Below are 13,927 nucleotides of genomic sequence, written 5' to 3' on the forward strand. Positions count from 1 at the left end.
AGAAAGCATTATTTTTCTTTTTTTGTAGGACATGTTCTTCAAATACACATGGAATAACTTTTTACACACACAAGTGGAAATCTGTATTGCACTGATTCTTGCAAGTCCTTTTGAAAACACAGAAAATAGCACAATTACTGATCAAGACTCCACTGGTGACAATTTGTTATTGAAACATGTAAGCTTACTTGGTGTCTTTTTTTCTGCCACTCCTGGTTATAGCATTTTTCTGCTTAAGGTGTGAAGTGAATTGAGGTTTAAGGGTGGGAGGTTACATTTCAGAGTCTGAATATTTAACTTGTAATGGTACTTTTAACCAGTGATTCTGTAAATCATATCCTGGACAATTAACCATTACATGAACTTTAAAAAAAAAAAAGGCTAAGTGGCTTGCTTATTTGGGAAAATTAATAAATTTGAAGATTTAGAAATCTTTTGGAGATTAAAAGAACAATGCAAATTTAAATACTGCAGAAAACATTTGAACCAATTATTTGGCTTGCCAGAGTTTTAATTTCTTGTGCTGAATATATGACTGAAAGTTGGGAGAAGTGAGTTCTTACGCAGTGTCGAGGAAGCCTCTTCTGGGGGTCTGTTTTCTTTCGTTAAATATGAGGTGCTTTTACTAAGTCAGTCTTCAGGTTTCTTCTTGCTCTGAAGTTCTGTGATTGTGTGACGTTCTCTAGCTCATACTGGGTTACGCCCAAACCTTGAAGATGGGAAAGGCTAACCTGGAGTAACCAAGTAGATGGGGAAGACAAATGACATTTGAATAAGACTGGCTGTGCACATTCGATAATGCAGCCCACAGCACTGGTCATTGGCGTGCGGAAGTTTGGCAAGCCACACCTATTTTTAATACGAATGCAGTAATGTTAGCTCATAGAGAAGTAAGTGTTGCTCGCATTTAAAATGTACAAGTATTGCTGTGGATTGTGAGTTAAATTTTTGCCAAGGCATAATTTTCTTTACTCCATTTCAGAGTAAAACCTGTCTTTTGCTTTAGGTTAGCTGCTCACTGGTAGCAGTACTTGAAATATATTATTTCCTCGTAGGTTCACTGCTAAAGGCATAGATCCTGTCTTGAATCCCCGTAGTGTTCTGGGGCCCTTGAGTAAATTTATTTTCACGGTGCCTCTGATTTAGCCAGTAATTCACAGCTGTATTAGGCTTGCTGGGTTATATGTATAAAGTGATAGGTATCACTTTTCTGTTTAACTAGAGTTCTGTTTCACTTTAAAAATTTGACACTTTGACATTTATGTCAATGTTAAACTGGAACGTTCCTTTTTATTCAGCTCTTTCAAAAATGTCAATTGATAGAACGAATACTTGACGCCTGGGAAATGAACGAGAAGAAACAGTAAGTAAATTGTTTTCTGATAGGAGTTCAGTTTGATTTTTAATTTGAAGAAAATATACTCCCTTGCCCTAGACAGGGAACAATGAATATAATATAATTACATGGTACAGGCCACTTTACAGTTACAAATGGTTCTCTTGGGACTTCCAGATTATTTAATTGTAACAGATATTTTTCTAGTAATTTACTTTTAGATCCCCCTGTCTTTCTACCTGTCTTGAAAGAACAGGGGTTGGGAGTACTCCCCACCTCTGTTGCTGCCTTTGCAACTTCTTGGTCCTTTCTGAATGGCTGTTCTTCTGAGAATAATGGGGAGTTGAAGGGAAAGAATTACAAAGTAAAGTCCTCCTTAATTAGCACCTTTGTCCTTGTTACCCGGGTTCTCATGGAAGAAAAGAGTCACTTTGTGCTTGGAGCTAGAGGGAGGGTAAAATTGCTTAGTATTTCCTTTTTTAGAAAATTTCCGTTAGCTGATTGGCAAGATTACTTGAAGTATTAGTTGCTGCGTGTGAGTAGCTTTGTTACACAGAGTTTTTTTCCCTAGTGGTTTTGTCTGAAACAGGCATTCCTCTCTAATGCCCTGGGAGCTTTTATGCCATCCCATAGATTCTGAAGCAGGTGGGTATGTTTGGGAAACACTCTCAAGGTATACTTCTTGTGTTTGTTTTTAAGTCAGGTTTATTGAAGTATACATTTTTGGGTATACATTTCTAGGAATTCTGACAAATGCATTCAGTCATGTAACCATCACAGACAAGACACAGAACGTTTCCATCACCCCATAAAGTTGTCACATGCCCCTTTATAGTCTAACCTTTCTCAGGATCTCCCTGCTCTGTGTCTCTGTTCAGATGTCTCTTGCAGTGCCCAGGAGAGCTAGGTAACTCACGGGAGCTGCCTGCTTTGTTTTCTGGGGTTTGGTTTTTAAAAATTGCTTACTAAACACCGATAGGGCTTTGCTTTGACTCTGGGTGGTGAAAGGTGGCGTGTAGGTTGAGGGTGGCAGGGGTTCAGTCTTGGTGGACCTCAGATACTTTCCTCCAAATGGAGCTCCTTTGGGGTGCTGTCTGTGGCCAGAGTGGCGTCTCTGGTTATGTGTCTGCCCCATCTTAGCCTTCCTTGACCCCCTTCCTCTCTGCTTCCTCGTCTCGCCAGTGCTGAGGTGTCCTGTGTGCTCTACTTCCCGCAAGCTCCATCTTCTGAAGGCCTGGCTAATAATATTCCTCCCCTCTTGGGGAGTCCTGAAAGAGCTTTTTAAGGTTTCCTTGAACAGGAAGTCTAAAGAAAATTTGGAGCCTTGGGCCAAAAAACTTGGAGATGGGTGTTTGTTTTCCCTTGTGAGGGTTTGAGGGAATACCAGAGTTTCTGACTAAGAATTTGCCCAGAAGGAACACTCCGGTCGTGGGATCTTACTGTGAAACTGAAAGAGGCTCATAGCAGTTCAGCTAAGGTCCACCTTATGCCTTCAGACCCTTAGGTATTCCCAGGCCCTCTACTAAGCTTATTAGCAGATATTTCATTTTCCAGGCAAGCCTACAAGCACAGTATGGTTTTTCTTAGTGACTCCTGAAAGATTCTCCCTTGAAGCAAAGAGCTCTTCGGTTTGTTTCCTCCTGTCTGCAATCAAAAGTCTTTTGTTTCATAGAATTTAAAGACTTGACACTTTGTAAATATTCGGGCGGAGAAATCACTGTGATGTGAAAAGTTTGTCTAAATGTAAAGATGGGTCATAGTTGTGAAGATTGGACTCTTAAGTGGGGAAGGGATGAGGAGTAATATGAATGTCTGTGTCCAAGTGGGAAGTGGGCCAGATACAAGTTGACTACCTCTCATCTTGGCCAAGTCCTCAAATCAGCTAATATTTTAACTTGAGAAATGCCATTGGTAGATAACTATCTCGATGATTGATTGATACAATTAAAATTTGATATCTTAGCAAAATGAAGCAGCAGAATTCTCACCTCATTTCCCTACAATCTGTTTAAAGTCTGAAAAATAGTTTCACAGAAAGATAGGAAGGAAAGTTACAGAATCATTAGGCATCAGTGAATGTTTGGGGTTTTGTTTTTAAAGATACTGTGTTACTGAGGATGGTTGGTTTGAGTCTTTGAACAGAGTTTGTCCTGTTGACTGAGGCTACAATGTAGTCTTTTGAGTAGACAGTTGCTGCCACACTCCCACCCCCTACCCCTACCCCAACCTGGTTATATTACGTACCCTCTTCTTCCGCCTGTTCTTGTCTTTAGTGCCTCAGTTTTTAGAATGATTGCTTAAATCCACTGTACTTACCAAGCTGTTCATCACTCCATCCTCTCAGGAGTCTGAATATTTGTCCTTTACCCCTGGTAGAGCCGAAGGAGGAAGACGGCATGGCTACATGGGACACCTGACAAGGATAGCCAACTGCATCGTGCACAGCACTGATAAGGGCCCCAACAGCGCCTTAGTACAGCAGCTCATCAAAGGTAATGGGTTTATGGAATTTTCATTACATTTTTGTTGGATTGGAGAAAGGATTTAGGGGTAAAGTGGAAATATTCATAGCTTTTTAAATAGCTGTCTGAAGAGTTTCCTTATATTATCTCGAGATTTGAATGAGGCTCTTGAGAAGGTGTTTGAACAATATAGATTTTTGCTGTATCTCTGTTCTTAGTTCTGCAGTCCTTTTATTAAGTATTGGCAGGCTCAGCCGGTAACTAGTTACCCACTTTCATTCTCTAAGGGTATTGCTCACTAAACCGTTCCTTTGAGCTTGAAGTACTCGTAGGCTGACAGTTGAGCCACTTGAGCTACAATTACTCTTGCTTTTTATTTTCTTCTGAAGTCCCCTACATAGCCTATGGATTGAGTTCCTTTAATGGGCATATTAAAGCATTTAACAGCATTTTTTCCATCTCTCTATTACTAAAATGAACAATATTAGCCAATATCCTAAAGGACTCTTTCTGCACTAGCATTTGAATTTAATCAGCCCAAGGTTACTTGGAAGAAACCGTATTGATGCCTTTTACACTGGCACCAAGGCCTTGAGTCCATCTCCTCCCAAATGAGAGCATCAAGAACTCTGTGTGCTCCAGGTTTGGTACCAGTGGGATTACTAGTCCTGTGACTTACTCTGAAGGCAAAACATCTTCAACCTCTGTGGTACAACATTCGTTCAGTTATTAACTTGCTGAAAATCATCTCTCAGTCTATCCTACTATTTCTCTCTTAAGAATGTTTGTGTTCAAGAGGCTGTTACCTATTGAATGTGCACGAAAAGTATAGTTGTGGCCCAGTGATGGACAAATTGGGGCTAGCGCACCTGTAATTTTGCTTCTTGAGCGAGATGTTAGCCAGATCATCACACTTTATGTCCTTTGCTGTGCACGTAAATTGGCCATGTGTATGATTTTTTGTTTTTAGATCAGTCTTCGTTTTATGGAAGTTGCTTGCCTTTGTAAGAGTGTGTACACACGTGTGTTTAAGCCATAATTGTCAGATGACAGACAGCCTTAGTGAGGCCTCCAAGATTACAGCTATAGTTGCATTTTCTCAGAAAAGTATTTGTGTATCCTTTTCTTTACAGTTTCTGTAGAAGGTAGCTTTCACTATTGCATACGGATCCATATGTTGGCCTATGACACAAACATTTAGGAAACATTATCTTTGAGCAATTTGAGAAGCCACACTGGGTTCCGTGGGACATTCATTGGCCAGATGCCAGTCAGTTTCTCAAGAAAGTGCGCAAGAGCTGACATTTGCAGTGTTTCCTAAACTCACACGACCATGAAGCAAAACTGCTTTTACCCCCACCTTAAAGACCGTTATCTTTACAGGGAACTTATCAGAAACATATTTTCCAGGTTAAGTTTTTAGCAAAAGGTCTTAAAAAACTTGTTGAATTCAAAGAACTGCTTAGGGCTCTTAGCATCAAGCATAGACCGTGGTGGGGACGGGTTTCCTGAAAAGTTCTCGGGGTTCAGACTGAGCATGGCTATACCCCGTCCCTCCGAGAGCTCAGCCTGCAGGGATTGCTTGCCTTTGAGGAACCACGTGGGTGGTGCCCTCTCGAGTTACCTGTTTATTTGTCTGTGTGCAAGTCACTGTAGTGATAATGTTTTTTTCCTTTTCTCCCTCTGAAGATCTTCCAGACGAAGTCAGGGAGCGATGGGAGACGTTCTGCACAAGCTCCTTAGGAGAAACTAACAAGAGGAACACGGTAGATCTAGTAGGTTCTACAAGGTTACATTTCTGTGATTTCAGTGCTCTTGGCCTTTGCCCGTCTATTCAGAAAGATGTGAGACATCTTCCACTTGTCCTGATAATTGTAGGCCAAGCTCATGTTTCTTACCAGTAAAAGAGGTCAGTGCCCACCGTACTCTTGCTAATTTGTCTAGTCAACTTCCAGTTCCTGCTTAGGATGACGTAAGGGTACAAAGAAGCTACTCATACCTGCTCCCACTGTACTCGGTTTCCACCTCCCTCAGTGCCCTGCTCCCCAAGCACCTCAACAGAGCAGCCTCTAGCCTTCCTTTTACTGTGTTGGGTTTGTTGCCTTATGCCTAAATAACCCCGGGTGGTTAGAAAACCTAAGTATTCGATATTTTCTAATGTTACTGAGTTGAGTTGACCCTCATTAAAGTCATTCCCAGTGGGGGAAAATTTTATAGATGACTTTGAAAACCCCAGCTTTAATAGATTGGTACTTTGAGCCAGGGAATAATGGCATTGATAATATTCTTAAAAATTATATTGGACTTTGGAATGTAGTCTTTGTTTTCTTTAATACGTTAAGTTTTAAGGTAAGTATTGCTTTTGCTTTTCAAGGAAAAGCACTTCCTTTTGCAAGCACATGCCAGCTGATAGTTGAGGTGGTGGCCTTGACTCTGCATGGAAGTAGGTGTGTCAGGCATTTAATTCTGTATTTGAAATTCAGCGGCCGCAGTCTTGCATTTCTAATATACAGTAACGCCTCGATTGTTAGGCAGCCTTATCTGCTCAGAGCAGAGCCTAGAAATGGGGTGGGGGTGGTGCTGCAGAGCGGTCACTAGTCACCCTGCGTCACCCGCCCGAAGGGCCCGTTGCCTCCTGCTTTGCAGATTGTCTAACAAGTTTGGTTATCTTTTTCCAGACTCTTGACAGGTTGGTGGCTTGTTCAGGTGGATGTAGTGAGAGAATTATTAGGGTTAGGGGTTGGAAGAAATACGAAGCTGAGAGAGAACTGTAGAAAGGGAGCTGTGTGGGGCGCTTAGTTAAGAGAGTTGGTGGCCCTTACTGTCGCAGGGTGTCACAGCCCAACAGAGGAAACGGCATTCACTTTGACAGCCCTGAGGGATCAAGGAAGGGTTAGGTAACTTTTAATGAATGTATTACCCACTGTACATTGTTTTTTCCCCCCAGTCAAATTGGTTAAAATTCTGGATCATCAGGGTCTTATTGTGGGGTGAAATTGTTCTCTCATACTGTTAAATTGAACCTTTTAATTTTAGAGGTTCCCAGATTGATTCCTTGTTAAGAATGCAGGAAATGTGGTCTCCTTGAAGGGGATTTTTGCCTTGTTTCTTATTCGTAAAGAAATAGGAGTATTAATTCTGATCTTGCTTGGGAAACTTCGTCAAAAATTGCCTTTTGGGGCTTCCCTGGTGGCGCAGTGGTTGAGAATCTGCCTGCTAATGCAGGGGACACGGGTTCAGGCCCTGGTCTGGGAGGATCCCACATGCCACGGAGCAACTGGGCCTGTGAGCCACAACTACTGAGCCTGCGCGTGCTCCTCAACAAGAGAGGCCGCGATAGTGAGGGGCCAGCGTACCGTGATGAAGAGTGGCCCCCACTTGCCACAACTAGAGAAAGCCCTCGCGCAGAAACGAAGACCCAACACAGCCAAAAATAAATTAATTAATTAAAAAAAATAGTTAAAGCTTTAAAAAAAATTGCCTTTTGATTGACTTCAGAGGTAGAAGTAAAGAATGTCCAGTTAAACTTGTTGTTATCAGGATTTTTTAAAAAAGTTATCTTTGGTAATTCAAGCAGATTTCTTTTGTGAGTAGTTTAAATATTTATAAAGATGGACTTTCATTGCAGTTCAGGTAGCACTCAGCTACTTTGCACGATGCCGTCAGTTATCTAGTCTGTGACTGTGTGTAATGTCATGTATGTCCACACAGAGGAGCGTGGGCTTGCCCTGCATAATTAGTGCACAGCCCTTTTGGGTCAGACACATCTAGACATACATTTACACCTGTGTTGAAGGAAAAAATCATCACGGGCTCCACCTATCACGCTGATTGAAGCTCAGTTCTCCTTTGCCTGTTGCACTTTCTGCCGTAATACTTGGACTACATAGATAATCTACAGTAAAACAAAAGAAGGAGAAGTTCGCTTATATAGCAAAAGTGGTAAGATATATAGAGCCCTGTTAGCATTGCTCATATCCTTTGTTGACTTAGCCCCACTCTGTGCTTTTGTTGTTTCTTGAGACTTTTGTGTTGATCTCTCAGGAGCTCTTCACTTCCTTGGTTTCAAATACCCAGTACTAAAATACTGCCTCTACTTAGTCTTAAGTCCTTCTAATAGGGAATTTTGCTTTGTAGTATTTTTAGGGATATGGGTATTCCAAGTTTTAAGGATCCTTATACATTAATCCTGGGCCGCCAAGGAGAGTTGAACTGTAGCCTCCAGGCTCTTCATTTTCTGCCCAGAATGTTTCAGGCTATATCCCACATGTTCCAGGGAAAATGTGCTGTTGTGAATATTATTATAAACACAGTTTGGTACGTGCAGTGGGTGTTGCCCTTGCAAAAATGTCATACAGAAATGTCATGCCCACTAAGTCGTGTAGTGCAAAGTCCAAATAAAAGCATTCCCTTCTAATTGCTTCAGGCATACTCATCACTGAAATTGGCAGTTAAATAATACATTGCTTATTCCCTACCTCCCTCCCCAAACAGATAGATTAGATACACTGCCCTGACTTAGTTGGTTTTAGGATGATGGCTCAGATACCTCTCTGGGAATTATTTCAGGTATATTCATAGGACTTGGGTCAGCTAGTAGTTCAGCACCAAATGCTTGAGTTAGTGCATTGTTAGGTTGCCCTGGCCTGTTCTTTATTTTCTAGCCACAGCCAGGATTCGTTTGTTTATACAGCAAACACTCATCTATTCTACTGGCTGTGGGCCTGAGGACTTGCTCGGTTATGTAGGATAAGCTGTGCCAGCCCCAGGCTCCTGCCATCTTCTAGGGCAACATCTGTCTTCCAGCTCCTATCACTTCTAGGGCAACATTTGAATTACCTTCTCTCTGAGATCTTTGAAGTACTTTAATCTTCTGACCCCGTCATGCCAAAGTATATGAACAAGAGATTCATATACTGCTTATGTTTTTATGTTGGGAGTTTATCATGAGTAAAAGTTGGTGTTTTAATTATATCCAGAGGCCGCATTGTTTTGACTAAGCCCCCAAACTGTAAAAATTGGTAAGGATTTAGATACAGGAAATTTAGATAACGTAGGCAATGTTTCTGTACTGACTTTGGAAGATTGAGTTTCTTTCATTCTCGGCCTGCCTCTCCAAGGGTGAGGATCTTTTTTTTAAGGTTGAGGTAGTTTATGAGATAGTTTATGGAGGTTGTGTAGAGTAATACAAACATGCATGTATGGATTGCCTGGAGATCCAGCAGGTCAAGGTGGAACGTCTGAGGGTTTGCATTTCTAACCATCCCCAGGTCATGTAAGTGCTGGGGGTCCACAGTGGGACCACGTGCAGCAAGGAGCAAGTGTCTGTAGCTTCCACTTTTCACTGGAGGTTACCAGTTATCAGGTTACCAGTTATCAAGTCATACTTAGGATTCTCCTAGCAACCTAATCAGCCAAGATGAAGAAAACTCTTATTTGCTTTTTCTTTTAAAGACAGTTAATAAAACTGAAATTTTATTATGAAAGAAGGTAACAACTCAAAAGCTTTTTTTTCACTGCAGCTTCAAGAGTATAGTTTACTTAGAATGCATCTTGCTTGGCAAGAATGTTCTTATGTACTTGTTACTTTTTTTAAAGTTATGATTCTGTATTCTCATTTAGTGATTTACTAGTATTCGTGAAATATTTGAGGGGCTGCTGTGTGCTGGACACTGTGGCTATTGCACTAAACAAGACTGGCAAAAATCCGTGCCTCAGTGGAGATGGATAAACAGATGGAGGGTAAACTAGGGGGAGGGAGTCGGGGAGTGTTTTGGGCAGATGTGCAATTTAGAATTAGGTGGTCTAGGAAGACGCCATGGAGAACGTTTGTGTAGAGGCTGGAGGGAAGTGGGGCAGGAAGAGCGAGTGCAGAGACCGGCACAGCGCCTGCGTGGCTGTATCAGAGCGGGCCAGGGAGAGAATGGGAGGAGAGATTTAGAGGTTCTGCGGGCCAGATCTTATGCAGCTTCACGGCAGGCTCCTGGGGTTGTGATCTTAGTGAGATGAAACCGTTAGGTTTGGAACTAAATAAAAAGTGACACGATTTGATGTCAGTGATTTAAAATCCTGTAATGATTTAAAAGATCATTGTGGCTGCTGGATTGAGTATAGACTATAGTGGGACAAAAGGTCGAGGCAGGGACACTGGTTAGATGCCTAATATAGTGTTAATCCAGACGAGGGAGAAACTTTCCACTAAGGTGATAATAGACTTGATGAGAAGTGATGGGATTTTAGGTTCCATTTTGACAGTAGAATGGACAGATGTGGGTGAGACAGAAGAAACAAGATGACTAAGATTTTAGCTGGAAGAAGAGGAATGAAAGAGGCATTTCTTGAGCTGAAGATGCCTCAAAAGGGGTGTGTTTTGGAAGCTTAGATCAGGGACTGAGATGAACAAGTTTTCCCCTGTAGGTAAATTAAACGATCTTTTAGCTCATTTTATTAATAACGATTTCAGACTGGGTATGGTGTAGGTAGGATCAGAGTCCCCACATCTTTTAAAAACATAATTGAGAAGGTGTGCAGGCATTGTGTTATTATTAATAATAACTTGGTAAAACAGTAGTTTCTTTTTGGAGGAAAAAATTAATTGCTTTGAGGATACAAGTTAAGGAGAATATATAAGGGGGTCACAGTGTCTGGCACATAGTAGTTGCTCAACAAAAGCTAGTTGCTTATTTTAATTAATGACCTGATAAAATCTTATTTTGTAGCAAAAAGTATGAATGAGGACACATTATATCCTTTTTGAACTTAAACAAGACATACTAGGAGTAGTCAGCTCCTTTTTTTCCTCTCTAGTTCACCGAGCTTGCTCTTTGAATTGTCTTCTGTTTTTGTGCCCTCCCCGCCCCCCGTGGTGCTGCACCCCTGCAACACACATGGGCTTAATATGATTCTTGTACTGGCCAGCCAAGTTGCCCGAAGCTCCTAAATCCACTGCAGTGGGACAGCTTGACCTGCTCTTGACTGCAGTTGCCCTGCAAGGTGCCAGCTGCCATGACCAAGCAGTATTCCACCACCTCCTTTCTGCATCCTGGCTGGGCTCTTGTGGAACACCCTCACCCCCATATCTTTCCCACCAGCTTGCTAAAGCCACAGTTGACTCAAGCAGGTTCCCTTCATTGATCACAAATTCTGCCTTTGATTTCATCAGACCAGATTCAAAATTAGTGTTAATGCTTTCTCTATACTTTAGGGAGGATAGAGAGGGAATTAATTGGAAACACTGGGTTATTCACTTTTACTCAGTATCTTCACCAAAGATAGCCAGACAAAGGGAAAAGAGATTAATTTTATTCAGGCAGTGATTTATTCAGAATTTCATAAGCCATACCACATACAAACTCAGTTGGATTCTACTTTGGGCTTCTTGAATCAGTGTTGGAACATCACAAAGCAAACCAGGCTGGTGTCTATAACTCTAGGCTTCTAGGCACAGCTTCAAGGGCTGGCAGGTAACGGCTGCTTGTGTCTCCCCCAAGGACAGTGCTCTCTGCCCAGAACACTTCTACAAAAAGTACGGGACGAATAACTCAGAAAATACAGTGTAAGTTACCCTTAGAAGTATAGTGCTTGTTCTTAGAATTTTACAGACTGTTCATTTTTATTACTTGCTGTAGAGCAATTACTGTCATTAGTGTGGTGCTTAGCCATTTGTATATCTTCATTTCTAATTGTTAATACATTTATGAATTAATAAAAATCACTTACCATGAATTGGTGAGCAGTTCGTGTTTATGCTTTTGCTTATTAATGTGAGTTGGTTTTAAGTTGTGAGGGCAGGGGGTTACGTTTTAAGTGGCAGAAGACTTGGGGTCTTGTAATGAGCAGGGGACTACTGACCTAAGTCATATTTAGCATTTATGAACAATGCTTTTCTTAGAATGGGCAAGAAATGCAAGAATTTAAAGTGAAATGGTTGTATTTAAACCTGACCTTTCTAGTGGCTCATTAGTGATCCCTGGGAATTGCAACTTTACCCTTCAGGCTTGGCATATTTAATTATTTCTATATTTTATCTGAGCCATTAACTTCTTCCTTCCCTTTTACCAAAATCACTTAAATGGAGTACCACAGCTCTCACATGCTTTCTGGTGCTGTTAATCATGAGTGAAGTAACCACAGGTGGGCAGCAGAAGGACAGGTAGCCAAACCGTCTGGCTGAGTGAAGTGTACCCTTGAATTACTGGGTGGATTTATTACAACTTAGCTGTTACTTATTTTTGTTCCTGCTGTTGTTAACACATTGAGAGAAAAACTAAATGTGATTTTTCCGTAAAAATGCTGATACAAATGTCCAAAACTTTTCTCTGTTAAATAGTTTTTTACATTTCTATGCATATAGGTTACAACCTGCCATATTCATTCATCCAGTGATGATGAAATTGACTTTAAAGAAACGGGTTTCTCACAGGATTCTTCTTTGCAGCAAGTGAGTCATGCCTAAAGTTTTGCTTTTTGTTTTATTTTAAATGCTTAGTTTAGTTGCCATTTGTGAATCAGCGTTGGAGTGAGACATGCATTAGGTTGTGATTTGGGGTTAACCTGTTAGCTAGGCAAAGACATTTAAAAGAGGAAGCGTTGGGTACATGAGAGGAAGGTTTATGTTGATTGTAATTCCAGGGAATGTTTCTTCAGATCTGCTAATAATGATGAGTCCGGTAAATTTTCAGGAGATTTGAATGAACTGAACAGTTCAGTAAGCGCCTCAGACATGCTCATTATGCAGACCTGCACAGTAGACAGTTCCTGCAGGTCTGTGGATAAGAATACGAAGACTTGTTCAACGTCAGTGAAAGTACCTTTCACAATATCCCTGAACCCCAGATGGCTTACGTGTTTCCAGTATCTTCAAATTGTGTAGTGACATCTAAGTTAAGTTGTAATTGAAGTAATTCATGGCCACCCTGTCCTCCTGTTCCCAAATTCATCGCTTTTATCAGCTGCTGGTAATCTTTGTTGGGGAGAGAGCAGGATATAGAAATAAATGTGCTGATTTATCATCCATTGGTGGTTCTTGGGGAGGTGAGGAATGATTTCACTATCTCCACTGGGTATCAGGTTTGGGAACTAAATAGAGAAGCCCCTTTGAAAGTTATCAGCTCTTCGTATGAAGAAGTTACCCTTAGTCAGGACCAGGTCTTGGCCTGTCAGTTGATTTGGTGTGGCAATGGAATTGACGTAGTCACCTTCCCACCTGGCACTGAATGTTGCTTAGCTTCTTTTTTCTCCATCTTTAAGCCCCTTTTACCAAGGCCAGGATGAAGCTTCTGATGCTTATGCTGGCCTTGCCTTTCGGTGTCCAAGTAGACTGACACACTCTGGTGTAGGTTGAGCTAAGCAGTTTCTTGGTTTGGTACTAAGGCAATTTAACATTCATGTATTCAGGCTAGGCCTGAGGTAGCATTTTGGTGGCTGGCAGGCTTCTCTTGATTCTTGACACTGCCCTTTGGAAGCCAGCCTCCCGAGGAGAGAGGCGGGGAGCTGTCAAGCAGCAGGGCCTCATTGCCACCTCTCACCTTGGCTTGCTGTCCGGCAGCAGCGGCCACCCCGTAGGCCCAGCTGGCTCACTGTGAGCCCTCGTGCCTTTGAGCAGTCCTTGCCCGACCCTGGAGCGCCCGGGCAGTATTGACTTAGCCCCCTCGTCCTGGTCTGAACCCCAGGGCTGCACATTGCTCCGCCCCTACAAAGAAAATCGATGGTGTACAGTGTACATTTCCAGGATGATTTTGATCTGGCGAATAGCTTTAAGAAAAAGAATGCCCTTAAACATCTATTTGTAAATAAGCTAATAAACTCGGAACTTCCGGGCAACTGATTTAATCGGGTACTGGTGACATTTTGGTACCAGGAAAGTGGATTCCCTTACATCTCTTGAAATCTGGTTACAGGGTCATAGCTTTTCTGGGGAGAATTTTCTAACGTTTTTTTTGCTTTGACTGCTGATGTGCATATAAAGCAAGCCCAGTCACCAAACTGCCTTAACACCAGGCTGCTGTACCTGTGGGTTTATCCACTTTATGTAACCCTCTAAAAGGAGGAAGAATAATTACTCTTTTCTGATTGACAGCCTTCCAGTAAACTTTTCTTTGCATGTTTAAACTATACACCAGTCATGGAT

At 41.7% G+C, this 13,927-nt stretch overlaps 1 protein-coding gene across 10 annotated transcripts in view; it reads left to right on the plus strand.

Moving 5' to 3' along the window:
* The window catches only part of PPP6R3 (protein phosphatase 6 regulatory subunit 3), a 125,634-nt gene that overhangs the window by 82,354 nt on the left and 29,353 nt on the right, over positions 1-13,927 (plus strand). For 8 of the 10 annotated variants that reach the window (XM_082661334.1, XM_082661336.1, XM_082661333.1 and 5 more), the window contains 5 exons: positions 29-178; positions 1,299-1,363; positions 3,713-3,828; positions 5,488-5,573; positions 12,152-12,238. In XM_082661334.1, the coding sequence (XP_082517460.1) occupies positions 29-178; positions 1,299-1,363; positions 3,713-3,828; positions 5,488-5,573; positions 12,152-12,238 (504 nt within the window). The remainder of the gene's footprint in view (positions 1-28; positions 179-1,298; positions 1,364-3,712; positions 3,829-5,487; positions 5,574-12,151; positions 12,239-13,927) is intronic. The other 2 variants (XM_082661341.1, XM_082661342.1) reach the window with 1 other exon arrangement.

This window comes from Grampus griseus, assembly GCF_964374135.1.
Source record: "Grampus griseus genome assembly, chromosome: 8".
NCBI classification, from domain to species: Eukaryota; Metazoa; Chordata; class Mammalia; order Artiodactyla; family Delphinidae; genus Grampus; species Grampus griseus.